Genomic DNA, 23,317 nt, shown 5'->3' with positions numbered 1-23,317 from the left:
AGCGACGGCGGCTGAATACTGATGCTTAACACACCTTGTAGATTATTTTTTGGAAAAAAAAATGAAATCAAAATCTTTTTTCTTTTAATACGCAATGATGTGCTACTTTGTGTTGGTGTATCACAAACAATCCAAATAAAATAAAGTGAAGTTTGTTGTTGTAAGGTGGCACATTATAAATAAGGTCAAAGGGCGTGGATACTTTTCAAAGGCGCTTCGTAGTGTTTACTTGTTGTGATGCATAAGAAAACAAAGTTGAGAAAAAATATTTTGCAGCAGAATAAATGTGCTAAACATGTCTTTGTTTGGGTTAAGACGTGGATCTGATGATGCAGAGCAGACTTAATCAGGCTGTAAACTGGTGTCATGACTAATTAGAAATGATGTAGTAATTAAGAAAAGTCACATGGAAGTCCTTTTAAAGTCAGTAAAAAGAGAAGATTAGAGACCACTGTATTAATTAAATTTTTTTTTTCCATCAGCAGGAGAAAAATGTATCATCAGTCAAAGTGACATGGTTGCAATGTTAATTCTTTATCTTGACTGATATGATCTCAGATGTCTTTTGCAAATTGTGTCTTTAGTTGAATTCACTTCAATCAACCTAATGGCAAATAATTATGCACAGTTAAAAAAATTAAATAGAGCTTTATAAAGACAAACGTAACCCACATGTTCCGTTCAGAATGCTTTGTTATCTTAGTTAACTTTCTACGGTAGTTACTTTTGCTCAGACATAAAAGGTTTTTTTTATTATTAGGGCCCCATTAATGTTATCTTGTCAGAGGCTACTACATTCCTTTACCAGAGTATGCCAGTCAAAGAAAGCCCCAATACAGATCTGTGTTAAACAGCAGCGCCCACAAGTGAATGTGAATAAAAACTAGCGAGCTTTTGTAAAATGATGAAATGAGCCAGTAACAGGCGGTGACTCAAACTGTCCTGAAGCAAATGTTCATAAGAGGATTTGTTTTTTCTTCATAGCAGAAAGCTGAGAATGGTTGCTGTGAAGGACACGTAGCAGGCATCAAAGCAAGATGTGCTGTCACACATTTGCTGCATGCCTTACCTTTCTGCACTCGTCAAACTCGCTGAAGATCTCCGAGTCGTCATCTAGGCTGTCGCCAGAGCTCTCGAGCAACAATCCAACACCATCGTCCAGAATCTCCTCTGCACCAAAACACAACAGATGCGAGCTTGTTTTTGTTTCATATTAGGGCATTTCTTCATACAAAAATTATATCACAAAAGTCGTGGCTAAGAGAGCTCATTTTCCTGTTTAAAGCTAACAGTCTAAAATTCACTTTTTATCTAATCTAATAGTATTATCTTGGGAAACCAAATGTGTATGTTGGACATAAGGTGGTAAAATTTGAAATTTAAACTCTTAATTTCACTCATTTGATTCATAGAGGACAATATAGTGGGATATTTGTTCAAAAGCTGCTAACGATGTTGGTGAACATGAATTCAAATTGAAATTGTTGACATTTTCAAGAATCTAGTGAACTTGTCAGTCAAACAATCTGTTAATCAAAGTGGACATCATGCATTACTGGCTATCTTTGGCAAAACCATTACAGCCACTAAATGTTCTGGAAAATACTACAACAGTAACTATTTCGGAAGCTGAATGAATTTATATGTTTAATACACTGTAAAGTTTAGCTTTTGCAAACAAATATTTTTATTTTTATTTTATAGCGCTTTGGTAGAATGCATGACTTACAGACCAACAGGTAATGCAGTTGATTTAATATCCAAACAAAATTAAGGTGCTGATAGTGAAAAGATGCTGAGGGAGCTAAAGATGAGGAAGTAAGCTCAAGTAAAAATATTGTTACACAATAGAGCTACAAAAAAAACTCTCTCTGTGTGGGAGCCTTGTTTTAGTCTTCCTTATTGGTAATAACAGATTTTATCAGACATGTTTGTTTATTGTATAAATGTATGTCTCATTTCCATTTTGTTTAGTGCCACAAACATAATTTTTTTGTTTTTCATGTGGAAATGCTAACTATTAAAACAGGCAATTCAACAGTGGAAAGTAATGTGGGGTCTGTAAAGACAATGAGCTGAATGAGGGCGGTATAAGACAGGAGTAACTAAAGAGAAGAACGTAAGAAGAACAACATTAAGAAAAAAATGGTCAAACATGTAGCCAATCTATATTTTTCATGGCTTTGAGTCATATGGTATTATTAATTTGCTTGTTTAAATGGATCAAAACCTCTTAAAAGCACGTTTGAAAAAAGTATTTAAACCTTTTAAAATGTCTAAAGATGATCGAAAACACTTCTTGGTGGAGGTTATCATTATCCATGCATGAACGAGTTTGATTTTAGTTAATTTTATTCTTTCTTATCCCACCTATAGATGTAAGAAGGCGCTTTAAAACTGCAAGAGAAGCATTTTTTAAAGCTGGTTTGGCTCGAGAGGCTTTACTAAAAAGCACTTTTCACCTTGACTTTGGGAGAAGATGTCAGTGTAGAGGTCCTCTGCTGCGTCGGAGCGGCGCGGTGGAAGGTAGCAAAGCTGACGGCGGTCCACAGAAGGCAGAGTGTTGACCGTCAAAGCCAGAGACACCTGAGAGAACGCAGTCTTCATGTCTGAGAAATTGAGACTGTGAGAGTCTTTTCCATTCAGCTGAAGAATTTCATCTCCGGCATTCAGACCTGTGAAGTAAGAGCATGATTCTCTTTATATTATTCTCTTAAATCTATCTAATTCCCTGCACAGTAAAATAGCAATTGGGTCAGGGTTTCAGCTTTTAAAAGGAACCATCTACGTTAGATCTGAAAGAATTAGGCAGATGGCAATTCTGTTTTTTCTTTAATGTCTGAGCATCTAAATAAAATGTTACCCTATTCCATTTTCTTCCTATAGTGTCATAACGTATACAAGCTTTGTTGTAACTCAATAATTAAATAAAACACACTGACAATGAAAGAAATGTATGGTGGAGGTTCTTTGATAGAGTCAGTTTTACTTCCAACAGAAAATATGAGGTTCATCAAATTTCCCAAATCAAAATTCCTCCCTTTACCACACTTTTTTTGTTGTTGAAAGTGTAAATAAAAAACACATTTACTTAGTTATAGTTTATTATGTATTTCTATAAATAATAAAACGCACAATACAAGAGCTAATGTCAGACTCAATGGTGTGATAAAATTGTTTTTTTTTTTCACTGAATTACTGGTATTCGAACCACCTTAGAGCTGCTCGATTGCATTATTCTTTTATTTTGGTGACATTAATGGCCTTTATTTCAAGTTGACAGACGGGAAATTCAGAAAGAGGGGCAAGACATGCAGCAAAGGTCCATGGGCCGGGAGATGAACCCAGGACGACAGCGTCGAGGACCCTACGAACCTCTAAACCTCTACGTTCCCTACGAACATGGGTCGCACACACTAACCCTTCACCACCAGACAGCTGGACTGCTAAAATATATCAATAAAATAAAACTCAACAATAAAAAAGTACCAGTTTTTTTTTACCCAGTTAAAAATCCCCTTGACCAATTTAAATCTCTGCAATCACAAAACTGAGTGCCTCAAAGAACATGCTGTTGCTCATGTATTTTCAGGCCTAAGAAATAGAACAGTTCAGTTATGCTTCATTTAATGAGCAGAGGGGAACATTTCTTATATTTTATTGTAACAGTGTTTTTAACCTTCTGATCATCCGTCATAAACAATCAAGAGAAACAGGCCAGTGAACAGACCAGTTCACTGGTTCACCACAAAACAATATTAACCTATAGTAAGAAATGTAATTTCAAAAATGTAAAAACTATATAGCAGAAGTTCTGGGAAACAGATAATGAATTATTTATCTTTTTTTTTTTTACTTCTAACAAATTGGGCGTAACAGAAAATAGCTACATAATCTTGTCAGAAACAAACCCTTTGCAAAGGCTAGTCCCCCGGCCTTCACATCAGTGATGTAAAGCTGTTGTACTCCATCCTCTTCCACCACTGAGATAGAAAAACCTGAAGGAGAAAAAGGACAGAGAAGGTTTACAAAAAAAAGGGGATTTCACCAGCAGCACAGCTGAAATACTCGTAGCTCAGGCCAAGGTTGAAAGAAATCAGTTTGTTGTGCTCAACACATAAGCGAGAAATATAAAAGCTTGGTTGCAAAATAAAAATTACCCTTACCATAACCAATCATACAGGATTCATCTCTGTCAAACTGGATGACTTTTGTTATTTTGGAGCAGAGCTCAATTTCTTTGTACAGCTGTGAAGAACAAAAAAGGAGTTATTATATAAATCCTGAGGCTCTGTCTAACTTTAGTCATAGTGTGGTGGGCGGGTTATTGACAGCAGGAAAAGAGAGCATTCATTTTCTTCCTTCTCACACAAAGCTCCACTAACAATATCTAGACAGCGATTATGTAAATACAAAAGTGTCTCAATCTATGGCGGAAAGCTCTGCAGTCGAGTTTTGGAGAATGATCTTCCATTGAAGTCTCTTTTCTTATGAATGAAGCATTTTTGTCACGTGTGAGTCCTCTTATAGCTAATGTCGCTTAAACCTCAATTTATTAAGCTTGACCTTGTGAAGGGTGACAGGATAAAAGCAACAAGACCATTTGAAAAACAGGCAGTCGGACACAGTACCAAGTCATATATGTCCTCTTCTGGCTTGGGAATGTAAAATTGCACTTGGTTTTCCATAAAGAATTTAAGTCTCAAGTAGTGTTTGGTTGGGTCCAGCTCATGGGTCTGCAAATACAAAAAGCAATGATTTAATATCAAAGCGACACGGATACTTTTTTTCTGAACTTGTAAAAACAGCACATCTGTATGCAGATGTTGGCAAATTTAATATAAAAAAAAACCTTTAAGATTAAAGTTCAAAGCTAAGTTCACGGCATAGATCTGTTACCTTGCATATAGACTCAAGAACACACAGTGCCGAGTCTCCCGGCTGGATGGTGTTCAACACCGGCTGGTCGTTTGGCAGACAGACCCAGGAGGGAGTGAGGTGTTCGGGGACCCACATGTCGCTCTCGGCGTTGGGTCGAGGAAGGCTTTTCACAGTTCCGTCTTCAGTTTTCTTTCAACACAGATAGGTAGGTACACACTATAAGAGGGGGCTTTGATTTGATCAGCCGGGTGCAACATCACTTCTAACCTTTCCGACTCCATTTTAACATCTGCTGTCATCTATAATATGCTGGTGCATCTATAAATTAGGATATCATCGACAAAGTTGGTTTATTTTAATAATTCAAGGCAAAAAGTGACAGATTAATGCTTTCTCAGTGATATATTTAAAGGGTTTATTGCTGTAAATTTTGATGAATATTGCCTAAAGTTCAGTGCCTAAAACAATAAGATAAGCCCAATATAAAAAAGGTACTTTTTATGATATTACCAGGTTATGACTTATGTGATGATGCTTACCCAAATTAAATGTAAGTTAAATGTAACTGCCAACGAAGAATGCTATACCCAATATCAATGGAAAATTTAGTGGAAGAAAAAGTTGTGGTTGAAAATGTTGCACATAGACTATTAAAGAGTTTAGTGGAAATTTACAGGGTTGGTTCTGCAGCTCGTGTCAGAGCTTCAAGAGACACCATACTCATACGCTACAATATTAACATTTCTTGTGTAAAGCTACTCGTAGATGAGAGACGTAAGCAGAATGGTACCCAGGTTAAGGAGAAAAATTACTTGACTGTTATTCAGGCGTCGCCAGTAAAATCAAGATCCCAGCGCCTGGAGAACGAGTGCAGAGCCAAAAGCTGCACATTGCTTGAGGTCCAGTGTGACGTTTCCATATTCAGTAATGAAATGGGGAGTCATTTCATCTCCTGAAGTTGGTTCACTGTATTCTCATCAAGTCTATTGTCACTCGTCTACCAGGGTATCCACAGCTTTTCATGGGGATGCCAAAAGAAGCAACACCAGGTTTGATGATCATGATAGCAATGCGCTCAACTGGCCCTGACCTAAGCAACAGAGACAAATAATAAACAGAGAATCTATGGAGTTTTGACAACAGGAAGATGAGAGAAACCACTGCAGACAATGCAGCCAGGGGTTCTTTAATGCCTCATCATTGCCACAGACTGAACGTCCCCTCCTTTATGTGCTGGGTTGATGCAGTAATTCATGCTAAAAAAAAGCCCTGACTAATTATTAAATGCTTACACTACAACAACTGGGACATTCTGTTTAGTGGGCATTTTTGTTCAATAAATCCCTTTTTTATTCGCCTTATTTAACATTCTGGAAACTGAATTTTTGATTTTCATAAGCTGAAAGCTATAATCATTAAAAATTACATAAACAACACAGAAAAAGGTGTCATTCTGTATGTAATAAAACTATGAATGAATTTCACATTTTCAACTGAATTTTACTGAAGTAAAATGATCCTGTCAGTCATGTTTTAATTTATTAAAATGCATCTGCAGTTGTTTGTAATACAGTTTGAAGAAAAAGTAGGCAATGATTTTGTAGGCATATAAAAAAATGATTATGAACTTATAAAAACTATAAATTTCACAATTTTTTTTCACTCATTCCAGAAAATGAATCTCATATATTATATTGGTTCATTATACATACATTGAAAAATATGACAAGCCTTTATTTCTTTTAATGCTGACGATAAAAGCTTACAAATATTGAAAACCCAAAAGTCTCACACAATTTGACTAAAAAACATTTTACGGTGTAAATATTATGTAATAGCCCTATTATGCCCTACACGGTCACAGGGAAGACTGCTGACGTGACAGATGTTCACACCCTCCACAAGAATGTCCTTGCTAAAGGAGCTAGTTGTTGACAGACTGCTGTATCCAAGCATATTCCCAGAAAGTTGAGTGAAAGGAAAACGTGTGATAGGAAATGGCACAACAGTGATAACTGTAGCCTTGAGAAGATTGTCAAGGAAAATTAATTTAAAATCTTGGGGAGCTTCACAAGGAGAGGGCTGAGGCTGGAATCAGCACATCAAGACACAAAATTCTGAAACGAATGACGAAAAGTATTGAACTTTGACAATATTCAAATTTTTCAGACCTTTGCATTTATTTAGGGATGTGAATATTTTACCATAGACAACTTAGGATGCGTAGATATTTTATTGGATACGTCATTACTAAAAAAGAAAGCAGTTAGGTTTCATACATGACTGATCTACTCCTCACTTAACAATCTGCGTTAACAGAGATCAAATGCTTACCGTGTTTTCTTTCACAGAATCGACAAATATGCGATCTGCTGGCTTTTTCTCTGGGTCTTCACCATCGGCAAACACCTGCAGGCCCAAAAAAGAAAGAAGGTGTAGTGTTGCCGCAGGCAGAATCGTGACGGGTTGCTTGAAACAAAAAGGGCAAAGGAAGAAAAAAAAAAACATCTGTGGGATTTAGAAATAAGTTTTCAAAGGTGGAGGACCACACAGACCTGGCTAACCGTAGGGTGGGCTTTTGTTTTCTTCTTTGAGGTAGTGTCTACACCCCAGAGCGAGGAGAACCTGCTTTTGCGCTTGCTGCAGGAATGAGACATGGCTTGCGTCCTGCGTCTCACTCCGGTCTCTGTACGAGCTGCCACCTGCAAAAACATAAAATTAAATAGAAATGCTCATGTTGAAAAAGATCTCATTGACAAGAAACTAACTAATAAACATTTATCGGAAGGTTGTTTACTACGGTAATGCATATAATGGCGTGATTCTTAATTAGACTTAAATAAATGAAATCCGGAAGCTAAAACCGCACAAATCTAATTGAAAAACACAGAAAGAACACAAAGCTTTCTTTTCAATTCTTTTAACACTGATACAGATTTTGTGAATGTAGGGATAAGCAAACTAAACGTGAAACAGTAGGCCGACTCTTCGGATCACAAACTGCTATCAAACCTCCTAAGCACCCACCTGGCCCAGAACGCTGCGTTGGTGGATGCAGAAGAAATAGCACCTGAACGATGTCTAAAATCAAACTATGTTTTTCCCCGCAACCGTTCCGTTTATATCTGGAGTGCGTAACCTTGCTGTAGCCGTAGGAGGCTGCAACACAACTAAAACCCTACCAAACGGTGACCTCTATGATACTCAGGTACCCGAATAGCAATCACGACATAAAGAAACATTCTTTGAGGCAGTTTGTGTGCCAGGTGAGTCATCGAGTTAGCGCTGTGATGCCAAAGTATTTTATGAAGGAAACTGTGCCAAGGATCTCTCAAAATAATCCTACAAATGCGTATTAATTTAAATTACAGTGATATTAGGAAGATATGGCATGCAATTTTATTGTTGTAATAATTGTGATTAAGCAACCAAACATTATGATGTCGTTCTATCGGGTGTAGATATGAAAACAGGAAAGTCTTCCGACCAAATGCTGTATGCAACTGGCAAGCAGAGTTTGAATGCATGGCACCTGTTATATTACAGCTTAATGACTACAACAAGCAGTCTTTTGCAGTTGCAATATTGCACATTTCCATTTTCCCATGTTAGTTGCAATACAATATATTGTGCAACCCTAATTTAAAGGCATTTGCACATGTACACATATGCCAACATGACATATTATGAGTATAATTTACTTATTGGTACAACGGCTTGAACGAAGCAAACAGAGGATATCTACCAGCGCGTGGAAAGAAGAGACTGAGAATATGCCCAGTCGGCCCATTGTCAGCTTGGTGGGGCGAGATGCAAAGGCCAGGAGGCGTTTAGGGTTGGGCAGCTCGCCTCCTTGCAAGCTGGCCAGGTAGCACCTAAAGCGAAACAGATCCATGTGAAACTGCTCCAGGTTCTGCTCCCACAAGAAGATCTGCGGATGGAAAGAGAAAACGACAACGTAGCGATTTAATTGTCAACTTAAGGTTAAGAGAGAGCGTCTTTCCTCTTACCCAGAAGCTTTTTGTTTGGGGTTATCTCAAAGCAATCTGCACTCTCTGTGCCAAATAGTTAAATGTTTACTGGGCCAGTAGAGCGGGACATTGTGATTATTCACTGGGCCGTCCCCTCCCGGTCACGGTCCTGAGCTGGCGTTTGGAAGAGGCCTCTGCCATTGCCACGGGAGAAAGTTCTGTTTTACTGCCAAGAAGCCCAGAGACGGAGAAACAATACTGCACATTCCACTGGCAGATAGAGGCAGGAAGCGTTTCAGTTTTTCAAGGAGCAGTCTTATATCCATTCAGCTCTGCAAAATATCCAACCTGACACTGCCAAACGGAGCAGCTCCAGCCAGACACCAGCTAACTGACCCAACAAGGGCCATTTGATGTCCCTCTCTGTAAACAATCCTATTAAAGACAGTGTGCGCTTTTCAGTTATTGGAGAATGGTGCTCTGTTTAGCAGGAGAAGGAGCATTTTTTCTAGGTGTGTGTGTAGCACCACCAGCTGTTCAGACAACAACTCTAAAAATCTTTTACCCAAACGCGATTCTCTGCTTCTCTGTCCAACTCTTGTTTTTTCTAATAAACTCTTCCAACACTGATTAAGCTCCCACTTAAATATTAACATTGAAATGATAATATACTTTCTTCATCTTCTCTTTTGTCTTATGTGCCCACTTGAAGAAAAAAAAACGATAAAGGGCACCTCTTGCTCTATTACCATTTAAAAATGTTTACCATTGTGGTGGTGCACGGAAAACCTTAATGTTTACAGATCAGATTGAGAACCACTGTTTTAAAAGTCATTAATCTATCGCAAATGCCCTTATAATTTATAATGATTCAGTGAAGAGGAAAACCACTGATTGCTCAAAGCAGTTACTTCAATGAACCAGAATATTATTTCAAATCTAATCTCAAGAAATGGAATTTTGGATTTGTGTTTCAGTCAAAATAAATGTACATTAAAAAAACACATTCTTACTAGTAGTTATTTTTGAAAACAATATAAGTGGGTTAAAACATGTTTCATATGTTTCACAATGTTGCCATTATTTTGTTTTGTAATGCAATTCTAATCTTTTCCTTTTCTTTACAGTTTTGCATGCATTGTATTTTCTAGAAGGTTAATTTCACCCTAAGGACTAAACCCAATTTAGCTCAATTTAAGTCAAGATGACAATAATGTAAAAAGAATGTCAGCCTTTTGGAAACACTTAGGTTTCACATAGTACATTGCAGGAAAAGAAAAATCCTCCTCTGGTAATTTGAATAATACTTTAGTGTTAAAAAAATCAACTATTTTTATTCATTTTGTTACATTATGAAAGCTAAACAACAATTATATCAGGAGCAAACTTTACTTTCTTTCCAACATTCTGTTTGATCAATAATTGAAGTTATGCAGTCGACAACTGAAATTCTCAAAGTTACATTTTAAGGTAACTGTTAAAGCTTGGATTTATCGCGAGAATTGAGTTCAACAAATCAGCCGATGGGCTAATACCCAACAATCCAGTCACAGGAGTGACAGGAGTATCGGAGGGAGTCAGGAGACTCACTTGATCCAGGATTGTCTTCCTCTTCTTGGTGTCGGTGACAGCAGACAGTTGCATCTCTCCCATCTTCTTCATCTTTTCGTCCATGTCGATCTTCTGCTCCAGCTTCTTGAGTTCAGCGCGGAGCAGCCGAACGGTGTCCTCTCTGTGATGCTGGCGAGCGACGGCAGTGGCGCATGCAGAGTGGATGGCCGTGATCCAGTTTTCCAGCTCCGTCTGGCTGCACGTCTTCATGGGGACAGAACGGAGAGGTTTAGAGGTTCAAACCCGTTGACACATAGTGCCTTGCCAAAGTTTGCCCATTCCTTGAAGTTGCTTTGTGTTGAGTGATCTTAAAACCACAATGTTTTAAAACTATTTAATGTGAATTGGTCTATTAAATTACATTCCAATAAAACAATTTGAAGCTTGATTTCTAATATGACAAAGTGTGAGAAAGTGGAAGAGAGATAAATACTAACGCGAGACATCGGTATACTTCCTATTACTGTAAAGCTCAGACTTTATGGAACCAGGAATTATTTAAATATATTCAGCCTCCAATATACTGTACATTAGCTGCCTGGTGACATTAAAACATTTTCTTACCTGGAAAAGATATGCATCACCCAAAGAATTGCTGAGGCAGAACACAAAGTCCTTTTTGGGATGCTCGGGCACAGCCTGGACAATACTGTTCTCTACCCAAATGGCGTGCTTGGGAATGCTGTTGTTGTCAATCCCTGAGCGGCCATCGGTCTCATAAAAGAAGAGCGTGCATCCTGGAAAAATCAAAGCATTTTCTTTCATGAAACAAACTTGCTGTTTCCAGTCTTAGAGAACTCTTAACAGGGATCATCTTTATTTTCTTCCCAAGCCTGATTCACTTCAGCAATTTGCTTCTGCTCTCCAGTGGCCAAGATTAAGAAGTGCAGCAGTGCTGATTTAGTCAAGGACATGATTTTTTTATTTTAAAACACTGTCAAGCAACCTGAAGGTAAAAAAAAAACCACGTTTATATGAACTGGTATCTATAGAATGAATTTTACCCGTATCAAGGTATGCTAAGGTTTTAAACTAAACATGTCATTAACGATATACAGTTTAAACCACAGGTTCACATGCACTATATAAGAATGTATAATATAAGAAGGGTAGACATTTAGTGCAATTTCTAGATGCCTGAAGGATCTACATTTATCAATTCAAATAATTCTACACAACGGTAAAAGCAATGTTGAGCCATGAAACAACAAAAGATGGGCTTTGTGTCCAAGAGATGAATGTGTAAAATGTGAAATTCACACTCAGACTCAGGCTTTGTGAGTTGCTGGCTGAAGCTGGTAGGAGAGTGTCTATATCCACAGTCAAACAAGTGCTGAACCTGTATGGGCAGAAGGTCCACTCAGCTAATAAGAAGCTGTCAGATTACGATCAAAAGCAAGATTACAGTTCGCAAATACACTCAGGGCCAAAGACCTTAATATTTGGAGACACATCCTGTTTTCTGATGATGGTGTTTGGCTTAATAACCGGTTTCACGTTGGAAAGAACACGGGGGAAGCTTCGCAAGTCTAAGTACGGGGATGGCAGTTTCATGCTGTAAAGGCATTTACAATAGGAGGGACTGTGTACACCAGTTCAGTCGGAATAAAATGGGCCGAAACTCTATCTAACAATTATGAGAAGCTTGCTTGATTTGACCCAAATCATACAGTCATTTATAGCAGATGTTACGTAAATGTATATAAAATCCTGGCATTTATTAAGTAGAAATAATTTGTGAAATCCTAACAGATCTAAAACAGGAAAGGTTTATACGGTTATGTTGGGTTCATACGGCGTTTGTGAACCTCTGGTTTGAGCTATACAGTTAAAAGTGTCGTTTAGTAAAGTATACTTCTGAGGTAACGTTGTGTTTGAACACACCTTTCAGAGAAACCCAGTAAGTCTTCCACTTGCGTCTTGTGGCCGATTCAACTTTCTTGTTCTTTTTGTGCACAAGGAAGTTCTTCACCGCAAGCTTCCCAGCCTTGCGCACCATCCCCTGGACAACGCTGAGCAACAGGTCAGACTGGTAGGCGGAGCTCATAGTGCTCTGCTCATCGCTCAGGGCGGAGCCCGCTTCCTCCAGGCTCTCCGCCTGGCAGGAGCTCATTTGTAGTTCTTGACGGAAGTTCTCGTACACGCCCTGCACAACCTCGTTGGCGCCGCCGCCGCCACTGCTGCTGCCGCTGTCGCTGCCGACGAACGCGCTCCGTCCGTGCATGGAACAGACGGAGAAGGAGGCGGACATCGTCTTGTAGCGTCGAGGCTGGTGCTCCGCCTCCACCATCACGCCGTCGATTCCGCTGTCTTCGTATTCACTGCCATCCCCGGCTGTGACGTCCTGGAAGGGGGCACAGGTACAAGGCAGGTGAGGCAGCGCGGCAACCGTGTTCTCTTCATCGCCGGTACAGTAAGCAATGGGAAACAACGAACGTTAGCTCAGCGATATCTGTAGATACAGGATAGAGCTGTCCACTAAGGTCCAAGTACAGTCTAGGTTGACGAATGCAGAGATTTTGCTTAAAATCAACGAATAGCAAAGATTCTGCTGCTGCATGAATCCAGCCTGAACTCCCCGTGGCACCACAAGGTCTGCACTCTCCTCCTCGCAGGGCCAAGGGCTCCTGGGAGATGAAGGGGGATACACAGAGCCTGGTATCTCCAACTGGTCACGTGACCTAATCATGCGCTCTGGAGCTCCATTCAACAAGGCTGCCGGTGCCCTGTCATGACAGGGGCCACCACACACGTTTTACTGTTACATTCTTCCACAGGCCTCCCCTCATTAGCATAACAAAGGCTCCGGGTAGTTCTAACAGGGAGTGACTTGAATCTGGGCTCACTCCCTCCCTTCTCTCCAGTCCCCTTTCCCAGGAAAACAATGGTCTCATCAGGAGCTCTACCCATGAGGTGAATGCAGTAGAAGAAATTCTCAGAGACAAAGGGGGTTTAATAATAATTTTAACAAAAATGACATGTGTTGGTTCGACTGTGATGGTCCTTTAACTGTCTTTATCCGACACTTATCTTAATTAGCAAATGTCACTACTGTGCAATGACACAGTGTTTGCCTTCATACATATAATAGCAAGATTTTTTTGTCATTTACAATTTTTGGATAAAATAAAATTTTGATATTGAAGATAACCTAAGTAAATTTAAAAAATGCAATTTTCAAAGGATTTTGTCATTGATTGCGAGGAAAACCTATCCATTCCAATCTGGTTCTACGTGAAAACGCAACTGTCTCCTAAATCTAAATCTGTGGCACCTTTAGCAGCAAGAAAGCCGTGAAGTGTTTGAGATAACTGGATAATAGTCTTTTACATCACTGTGGATGAATTTTGGCCCACTCTTCTGTTCAGAAATGTCTTAACACAACCACATTGGAGACATCTTGAGCATGAATGACTTGGCACAGTTCATGTCACATTTCGGACATTGACTAGGCCACTTAAAAACCTTCAGTTTGGTCTGTTTGAGCCATTCATAGGTGGGATTGGTGGCGTGTTTTGGATTGTTGACCTGCTGCATAAAACATGCTGCCTGGTATTTTTGTTCAGGGTTTTTAAGCAGGTGGCAGAATTTATGACTCCAAAAATTACCTGATGCCGAAAAAGCAAAGCAGCAAACGACCATCAGAATAATTTAAGAAGGTCACCCACTCTTGGAAAAGTTCTTCGCTGTTCCAGGTTTGCTCTATTTGCGGAGAATGGCTTTCACTGTGGTTAGCTGGAGTCCGTTATGCAGACTGATAGATATCAGTGACTCCCAATCTGCTTTTTTCCTTTAGATTGGGGCTTGTGTGGCTTTTTGAGATGAATTGGCCCACATTATGTTTTCAGACAGGTGGTGTTTAAGTAATTTATCTATTCACCAGACCAGCTAATAGCCTTAAAGAAGGAACATATATTACTTCTTCACATAGGCTCAGGTTGGTCTGGTTAGCTTTTTTTCTGATAATAAATAAAATCATGATCTGAAAACTGCATATTGTATTTACTTAAATAATCTTTGTCAGATATTAAAATTAATTTACTGATTTGAATCAGTATGAATCAGGGGTGACAAGAAAGCAAGAAACCTGGAAAGGGGTAAACAGTTTTTCAAAGTACAAAGTATTTTTTCAAATTGGCCATGGACCTGTTACCTGTATCAAGGTACACCATAGTCTTAAATACACTAATTCCTACAGCTTTAAGTTTTTTTAATGAGAGAAGAATAACACTGGGCTGTCCTTTGTCCACTTGTTGCTGTGCACTATTTGTTAGCTGGCTGAAAAAATGCTTCTACACTTATCCATCATTTACAAGAAAGCCAAATCACGTTTTTTGGAGATATTTTCAGTTCCATGACACAGCTATTGGGGTGGAAACTAAAAAAAAACAACAAATATCCATTAGGCTTGATAAGGTGATGCTGCTTTAAACCTATAATGGATAAGCTATGAGCTGGATGTCTTTTTAAACATCTAACTGAAAGCTTTAACCAGACTAATGAACCAGTAAATATCCGCTTGTTATTCTTGTGTTACACTAAAAAGGGAAGAATGGCAGAATGGAATATCACTCTGAGCAATTTCCACAATAAGTGGTTATTTATCTTATGCTTTCGTTTGAGTACATACATATAACTATAATGCCCGATATCATGTGGAAACAAATGTTTCTATTCCATTCTAGATAAAAGCTATAAGATAATATTACAATTATTTGTGTAAATACCGTGGTATTACAACCCTGTAGTAATACCACGGTATTTGCTCAAGGTTATCCCACTATGGAAATCTTACACCTGGTGTAGGTTTGCATATAAGAAAATAAACATTTGTTTCATTTTCATTGATCTGTCATGTTTTAAATCTGATACGACTAAAACAAAAATATTAGAAAAGAGGAACTTAGAGATACAACAATAATCTCACCTGTATAGTCTGTGCCCTCCTGCCCTGCATACTTGTGCACATCGTGGCTTGGAGGTTGCTCAGGCCTTCAGACAGGCAGTGGGAACGTCGGCAGGGAAGAGTGTACGCGCCATACGCGGTCCCATCCTCCTCTGATGGTGACAGAATCTTCCCATCCTCCCCCTCTCCCACAGACCTGCTGGGGTCGTGCCACTTGGCGTAGCGGCCGTGGGTCTGCCTGGCGGCCGGGCTCGTGCTGCTGTACAGCTCGTCCAGCGAATTTGCTCTGTCGCTGGAGTCTGTTGGGCTGAACAGCATGTGGCCTTCACAGTCAGGGAAGTCCCTCTCAGCCGCCATGTCGATGATCTCCTCGGTGCTGGTTAAGTTGTCTTGACTGACGTCGGACAGGGAAAATTCCAGGCTGTCATCTCGCCAGGTGTCCGCCGATTTGGATCGCTTTTTAAAGCTCATTGTCTCTTTGGAGCACTCTAAGGTCTGCTGGATATATTTCACCTCATTTGGGTATACTTCCTCATCCTGTGTCTCTTCCGCAGTGAGCCCAGGTAGGGTTATGTGCATTGTATTCATACGCGCTGAAGGACTGGCCAGATCGTTGTGAAAGGACAAAGGTCGCAAACTCATCGCCACACGATCCACCCAGATGGGGCTTCCAAAGTCTGGGAAGTTGCTTGTTTCGTTGAAGGGTTCCAGACCATTGTCGGCGAGGGATTGGGGGATGCTGGGGGTGCTGCTTGAGCGAGTGCTCGTCTCAGAATTCCTGTGCTCCATTTTACCCGAAGAAGCGTGGCGAGAGCGTCTGGACTGTTTGTTGGAAATGCGCAGAGACCGGGACATGTGCTTCCGCGACAAATAGCCACGTCCAGTACTGTAGGGGGCATGTTCGCCGTTTTGGCTTTCGGTGTTCCCCATGATTTACGGCCTGAATAGAAAAGAGGGAAATTCATTCATCCTGCATTTACGAGCGCCCCAGTAGACATGAAAGGTGCTGGGCCGTTTTTGCCATACCTGCAGGACAATCACGACTTTTCTGGCATCTTGTCACTTAATCTTCAGACGACTTGAGACCTCAGCGGCTGATACAATCCAGAAAAGCCTGAAAAATATGAATCTAAATTAGTCCAAACATATATATTTTTTAAATATAATGAGCATTGGCAAATAAATTAATATCTGTTTATCAAGGTTTCAAGGTACAAATAGCAGTAAATAAAGCATCAAGTAATATTGTTCTTGCCAGGATTGCAATTCTTTCCGAAGATCGCAAAGAAACATAAATAAATCTTAACAGACTCCTCAGATTTTACACTTGGAAAGCAGAGGTTGAAGCGGTTCACCACTGGTGACCTTCCTGTGAGAAACACAAACTCAGAACAGAACAAGTAACGTCCTTCCAGGCATCAAAGGACAAAATATTTGTGTTGCTTTAAGTAAAGGTTAATTACACTGAATGTTATAACGCCATACTTATCAATCAGGCAAGGTTTTTTACACGTGTCCTTCTTAGTGCATTTAACAAGGGTAGATCATCAGTAGGGCACCATCTCTGACCTCCATTTCCCTTGTAAGTTATCCTCGGCTTCGTTGTAAATTACAACCCAATGCAACTGCTACAATGTTTTAACGCTTAATTAAATACAGTTGTTTTGCTAGTTTGAGTTATTTTAAGATGGTAGTTTTGGTCTTGGCCCCTCTAAAACTAGCTGTTACCTTCACCCCCCCAGAATCAACTAATCTGGATGTATACATCATAAAGGCTCCAAGAGAGTTCAGTACTGAAAACCATTTGAGCTATAAAAGACAAGAAAAATTTTACTATAAGAAGAGATCTGTTTGCTGGTGGCTTGCAATACTTCCTCAAGGGGATCACAAAGAAAAAAAAACATTTCAATAAGGGACAAATACATGACATAGAAACCCTCGTGCCAAACCTTAGAACAACTTCATCTGGTTTGCTCTGCCGAACAATCTTTCACTGACCCAGTTTTGATCCTATTAACTAGTTAAAACCGGCACTTAAATTACAACGATGTGATTCAATCAACCGCTTTTAAAAGGCACCGGTGACTGCAGTGACAGGTCGAGTGAACATGAGTTATTTAGAGCTGGAGTGAACCAACGTGTTGTGCAATTATCGTTTGTTCTCAGAAGCTACCCCCTGCTGTATGGAGGACTGCAAGGAGGAGGAAGGTTTTCACCACACTTCCAGTCTCCGTCTACCCTCCTTAAGGCAGGCCAGCTCCCTCTGCTTTAAACCCAGCGACCATCAGCAGATGGGAGTGAAGATTACCCAGGGATCTAGCTCTTACTCCCCCCCCTTTATGTTTCCTCTACTAGCTTCGGGACTGTTTAGGGGTTGCAGTGTTTTTTGTATGTATGTGTGTAGCTGATGCATGTAAGTGAAAAGAACCCAACCGCCTGCTGCTGCATGCACTCAAGCTTGCAGTGATCAGAGTGTTATATAAACTCTTGCTGACCTTTTTTTTTTTTTCCTACCTTGTTGCACCCATTTCTCTCTTAATGCAGTTCTCTGATCGCCACTCACTGGCACTGCAGTGGATAATGTTTTAGATAATTCATGCTGTCCTTTTCTTTTCGTATAATTCATCAGAAAAAAAACAAAAACAGTAACAATTACAAAATTCAAGTGCCTGCATCGTTACACTGTGCTACATCTGGGTTAGTCTGTTCTATTTCCTGCTAAAAAAAAACTCTGCATCTTTTATTTGTTCGAATTTTAAAAATGTATGGTTCTGCAGATGTCATCCTTGGAGAGAATGGGGATATTTTACAGGCCTAACTTCCAAATTGTGTCTGTAAATAAAACATTCTGCTACTTAAAATAGAGAGCTCTAATACTGATATATTATATAAGACAGACAATAATACAATATTATTATACTATTATAATATTATTATACAATGATATAATATAATGTGTCGCCGACTGTGGTGGGTCTTCCTGTAATGTCTTTTTATTCAGCCCCATTTACTCTGATATTTCTAGATAAAATCCAGTGCAACCAGTTGTCTTCAAAAATCGACCAATTAGTAAGACTCCTTTCACAGTATTAATAAACCTGTTCTGTAAAGGGTATCAGGGGTTTGTTAAATTAAAAAAAACATTAGTAAACAAACAGAATTATGACAACTAGTACAGCACCCAGATCAGGGAAGTCATAAAGACATTTAAATAAGGGATAGTTTATATAACAATACCCCAAACAATCAATCATAGTAAAATGTAAACAGCATGACATAACTGTAGGCTTACCAAAACATCCACCTGAAGTAATAGACCAGACAAGAAAAGAATAACTTATAAAACGCAGTAAGAGGCCCATTACAACTCCAGAGGAGCTGCAGACACCCACAGCTCAGGTGGGAGATTCTGTTAATAGGACAACTCTACAAATGGCCTTGATGGAGCCATACTGTGTAACATGTAAACCACACTGCATATCACCCTGATCATACTCTGCAATGACACATGGCGGTGGCAGCGTCATGTCGTGAGGATATTTTGAAATTGACCCACCCCGTTCATTGGGGTCCTTAATATTAATGTCGTCGCTCTTCTGGACATCCTCTGAGAAAAACCTTTTCATTTCACCTCTCCCCTCGGCCAGTCACAGTGTGATCGTGTCAAAACTCAGCTCGGGTCCACCTGGTTTGCTCTTGAGCAGGGTTCAGAGACACCCAGGCTGCTCCTTAAAACGTTCACAAGCAGACGGAGCGGAGTGGTGCATGGCCAAACCGAGACGGTGGAACCGGTGCTTTAGAGGTTGCAAAAGGCTTGAGACTAGGGAGGAGGTTCTTCTTCCGGTAGGACAAATCTAGCTGAACTTGCAAAGATCTATCTAAACTGCAGTGCTAATAGAAACGTACCGTACCCTAAAAGATCTACAGCTGTAGCTGCAGCAAACTGGTTGGAAAAAGTGCAGACTGAGAGGGGTAATTACATATGAAAGACACATATTTCAGATAGTTGTTGTTGTTTTTTTGTAAAAGAATTTGAAAAAAATGTATCATCTTTCTTCTTCCGTTTCACAACTGGGCACTACTGTAGGTCTATCACATAAAATCCCAATAAAACAAATTGATGCTTGTGGTTGTAATGTGACAAGACTGGGAGAAAATGATTATGAATATTTTTGAAGGGCACTGTACATTTACATCAAGCAGGAGGAATAATGGTAAATTAAAAACTACCACAAGTGCTTACATGAAGCTGTAAGCATTGGATAGTTCATTGTCCGATGTAACCTACTGGAAAGTTTATTTATGGGAAAGCAGAACTTATGCAAATATTAGCAGAACATTTACTGATCATTGTGCCAGATATCACCTTATACTAAAAAGACAGCACAGTTCTCTGTGACAACTGAATATGCTTAACCTGCCTGCCTTTTTAACCCATTATAGCGTTATGCAGCATATTTGTGCTTTTGCTTTTAAAGTCTGGATGCAAATGTCGTGGTTACCATTTCAAGACACACAAACCGTTAAACAACAAAGAAAAACAGAAATCCTGGACCGTAAAGTCTCTCTGTCTTACTAACCTGCAACAAAAACAAGCAGAGTATTGTTCCAAGCTTTTCAAACCCAACTTTATTGCTTGTAGGTCTAAATTGCATAGTTGTAGCACTATAAAAAAAGACTCCTAATTAAAATGCTTTCCAAAGTAGCAGGAATGACCAAACTAAAGAGGAACGGACCTATTTCTCTTCCTGACACTACCCAGCACGGAAGAAACGAAACACAATGATGCATTAGCAGGGAGCACAAAATGCTGCTGGGAGTGCTGCACACTGATCCGGGTCGGTTCAGCCACACCTCACAGATGCTCGTTGGGGCTCATCAATACAAACATTGCTCATAAAGAAATTAAGTTTTAGTCATATCACAAACTGCTACCCATGTCAGGGGGAAAAAGTCTTAAAAGAGCCCTTTTAGAGTTGCACTTAAAGCTAACTAGTTTATAGCTACCCTGGGACTTTTAAGTCTGTTAAAGATGACGTAAACCGCATTTCGCCTCTCATTTCACCAGGATGTGTAGGAACACTGAATAGCATGACTCATAAATTGTTCTTGTAACAATCCAAAAATAGGTACACAACCACAAAACAACTGTTTCACTGCATCTCCAAAACAGAACCAAAACTGATTCTAGGAAAGTAGAAGTTTGTAAAAATGATCATACTAGTACATGTACAGCATCATGCTCCTTTGAAGTGGCCAAAAACTATTTATTTTATGTATTCAACCTGGATTTAACCAGGGAAAAAATCCTGAGATGTAAAATCTCACAAAAAGGCTCCTGGATTAATTTCAACAAGTGGTTCTCAAAGCTGTGACGGTGAATCAACCAACGTGGAATCTTGTGATGATCTTAAGAAGTTAATCTATTTTTTTTTTTAAACCAAATTTACTTGAGCAAAAATTATAGTCCACCAATATTTGAAGGCTGTAAGACTTCTGTTATCATTTTTGGTCCAGCCGCGTATTTAATCAATCCATTATCAAAATAGTTTTCAGGGCTAGTACTTTCCTTTTGGTGGTTAGTAGTCACGTTGTAATATAGTAGATTCTAAAAATTAAAAATAAATGTATTTCATACATAGAGCATCCTCATATGTGTTTTCTATCAAAATGCTTTTTTTTATAAACTGTTGAAATATTTTAGGCTGAAATTCTTATTAAACAAAAAAAAAAAAAAAGTATTTTATGCAGAAGGTTGCCTTTTTGGTATAATGTGTTTGTCCAGTGTTTTTCTAACATTTTAAATGTGAACCAAAGCCTTTGCGAGTCTCAGCTGGCTTTTTTATTTTATTTTTATTTCTCTGTATGTTGTGCTTCAGTATGAGCTTCCTTTGGAATATTGCCAACTCTCTTTAATGCTGTATCCACAGTAAAAATAATAATAATTCTCACTGCAGAACGGGTGGTCTCTATTTTTTCTTGGACTGGCCTTATAACCCATAATGATGGGTTATTTTCCAAGATCAATAGTGGTGTGTTTTTCCAATGCATTTTCTAAATCTGATTGCTAAGACCAGCAAACGGCTATAACAACTGGTCAAACTTAATGATATTAAGTAAATCAATGCATGCGCCTCGCTGCTAATGGACCTCATAATTCAAAAACGCTCCTTTTCCATTTCTAGCTTAGGTTTTTGTAGAATGAGATGTTTTACTTTGCCATTATTATTATTATTATTATTATTATTATTATTATTATTATTATTATTATTATTATTATTATTATTGTCATCTGTTTTTTTGCCCTAGTAACGCCAAGATTTGTTTAATGTCCTCATAAATAAAAGCTTTACAAACAAAACAGGAAGTGGGGTGTCATTATGTCACATTTAAACTATGTGACAGATAGATTTAGGGTCCTTTTGTCACTGCACAACACTTAAAGGCACATCTTAGGGTTTAAAAATTCCTAGACTTGCTGCAACAGGAAGAGAAAACTGTCAAAACACCCATTGTTTCTGGGATGATGAGGAACATAAAGCCATGTTTTATCTTCTGAGACTGCCTCCACAGCCAAAATCGGACCTTCGAACAGTTAGAACTGGACATATGTCCTTCAAGTCATCAACATTAAATATGCAGTCTAAGTAATTTAGCCACAAAGCTTATAAAAATAAGGCATTTTATAAAGGGTGACAAACAAAACTTAGCATATATATTGTTTGTAAGGCTGAAAGACATGCCTGACTCCAAATATAATGATGAAAAGAAAGAATGCACCAGGCTCACTAGTGACATGTTGCGACACAAACCCCCTGTAATCTAAACACAACAGGCTCTTAAGGTAATAACACGGGTAGGTATACAGAACAGGGGAGGGGTTTGGTAAATTGCACTAAAGACAGCTCATATTTTCCAGCTGTTAAAATCTCATTCTGACGTTTGAGCAGGAATAGGCACCAAACAGCAACACTGTGACTGATTTTCTTCAGTCATTGTTTGACAATGTATAACAAAAACAATATTCCTAGTACAACATAGATCAGTGGTCTTTTTCGTGCCATGGGGCTGTTAAAAGTAATCACAGACCAAAATACATATAGTTATATATACAGTATATTTTGATTTATAAAAATCTCAAGAATATATATTGGGAGTTTTAAACCTACTTGACATTAAACTAAGTATGCAACATTTTATTAAATAAATAAAGTAGTCAGATTTTCTGTAAAAAAAAGGGATGTGTAAATCCTTATAGACCAAAAACATAAAAAATAATTTGCACATTTGCCTTATTAAAAGAATGGTATCCTGTGTGCCAAGTCATTTTAGCTTGATTGAAGAAAATCTGAAGAAATGTGGTTTATTCTCAGCAATAAACATGATTTGGGCCACTCTTTCTATGAAAACACTTGATGTATTTAGCAAAGTATATAAATGAATTAAAAGCCAGTTTTGGTTTAACAAAATCTACTTTTGAGTAAATTTTACTAAACAGATGTGCTCCCATCTTCTCTAAAAATTAAGGAGAATGCAAAAATGTCATTTGAACTTTGATTTTCTTTTTTTTATTATTTGGACTGTGTCTTTGCTGTTCAGTTTCCTAGATTGTGCCTTCCTTAGTTATTCTCTTAAACACACCCTTAGGTTTGTGTTTTTGCATTTCAGTTTTTTTATACTGGATTTATCTGGACAGGTTAGTGGATTTTGTACATTTTAATTCCTGTTCTTCCAAGGGTTTCCCTTCAGTTCTTTTCTTTGTACTCATCTCTTGAGCACATCTGTTTCATTAGTCTCAGTTGTTCCTCATCTCCTGATTACTTTCACCTATCTTCTGCCTCACTTTGCTCTACGCCACAGGTGTCAAACTCAAGGCCCGCGGGCCGAATCCGGCCCGTCAAGGTAAATTATCCGGCCCTCAAGAGCCAAAAAAAAGGCATATCATGTC

The 23,317-nt window shown here is 38.9% G+C and overlaps 1 protein-coding gene across 3 annotated transcripts in view; it reads right to left on the bottom strand.

Annotated features, from left to right (window-relative positions):
* The window catches only part of tiam1b (TIAM Rac1 associated GEF 1b), a 75,337-nt gene that overhangs the window by 19,530 nt on the left and 32,490 nt on the right, over window positions 1-23,317 (bottom strand). For all 3 annotated transcript variants that reach the window (XM_012879596.3, XM_012879597.3, XM_021325055.2), the window contains exons 2-15: window positions 16,396-16,483; window positions 15,391-16,309; window positions 12,348-12,807; window positions 11,028-11,200; window positions 10,443-10,667; window positions 8,627-8,812; window positions 7,437-7,583; window positions 7,216-7,290; window positions 4,900-5,070; window positions 4,632-4,736; window positions 4,167-4,248; window positions 3,912-3,998; window positions 2,463-2,675; window positions 1,070-1,170 (exon numbers count right to left, since the gene is read on the bottom strand). In XM_012879596.3, the coding sequence (XP_012735050.2) occupies window positions 1,070-1,170; window positions 2,463-2,675; window positions 3,912-3,998; window positions 4,167-4,248; window positions 4,632-4,736; window positions 4,900-5,070; window positions 7,216-7,290; window positions 7,437-7,583; window positions 8,627-8,812; window positions 10,443-10,667; window positions 11,028-11,200; window positions 12,348-12,807; window positions 15,391-16,299 (2,934 nt within the window). In that variant the 5' untranslated portion in view covers window positions 16,300-16,309; window positions 16,396-16,483. The remainder of the gene's footprint in view (window positions 1-1,069; window positions 1,171-2,462; window positions 2,676-3,911; window positions 3,999-4,166; window positions 4,249-4,631; window positions 4,737-4,899; window positions 5,071-7,215; window positions 7,291-7,436; window positions 7,584-8,626; window positions 8,813-10,442; window positions 10,668-11,027; window positions 11,201-12,347; window positions 12,808-15,390; window positions 16,310-16,395; window positions 16,484-23,317) is intronic.

Source organism: Fundulus heteroclitus, chromosome 18 (assembly GCF_011125445.2).
Source record: "Fundulus heteroclitus isolate FHET01 chromosome 18, MU-UCD_Fhet_4.1, whole genome shotgun sequence".
NCBI classification, from domain to species: domain Eukaryota; kingdom Metazoa; phylum Chordata; class Actinopteri; order Cyprinodontiformes; family Fundulidae; genus Fundulus; species Fundulus heteroclitus.
Note: the sequence above shows the minus strand (reverse complement) of the source record. Positions and strands in the feature narration are given on the sequence as shown.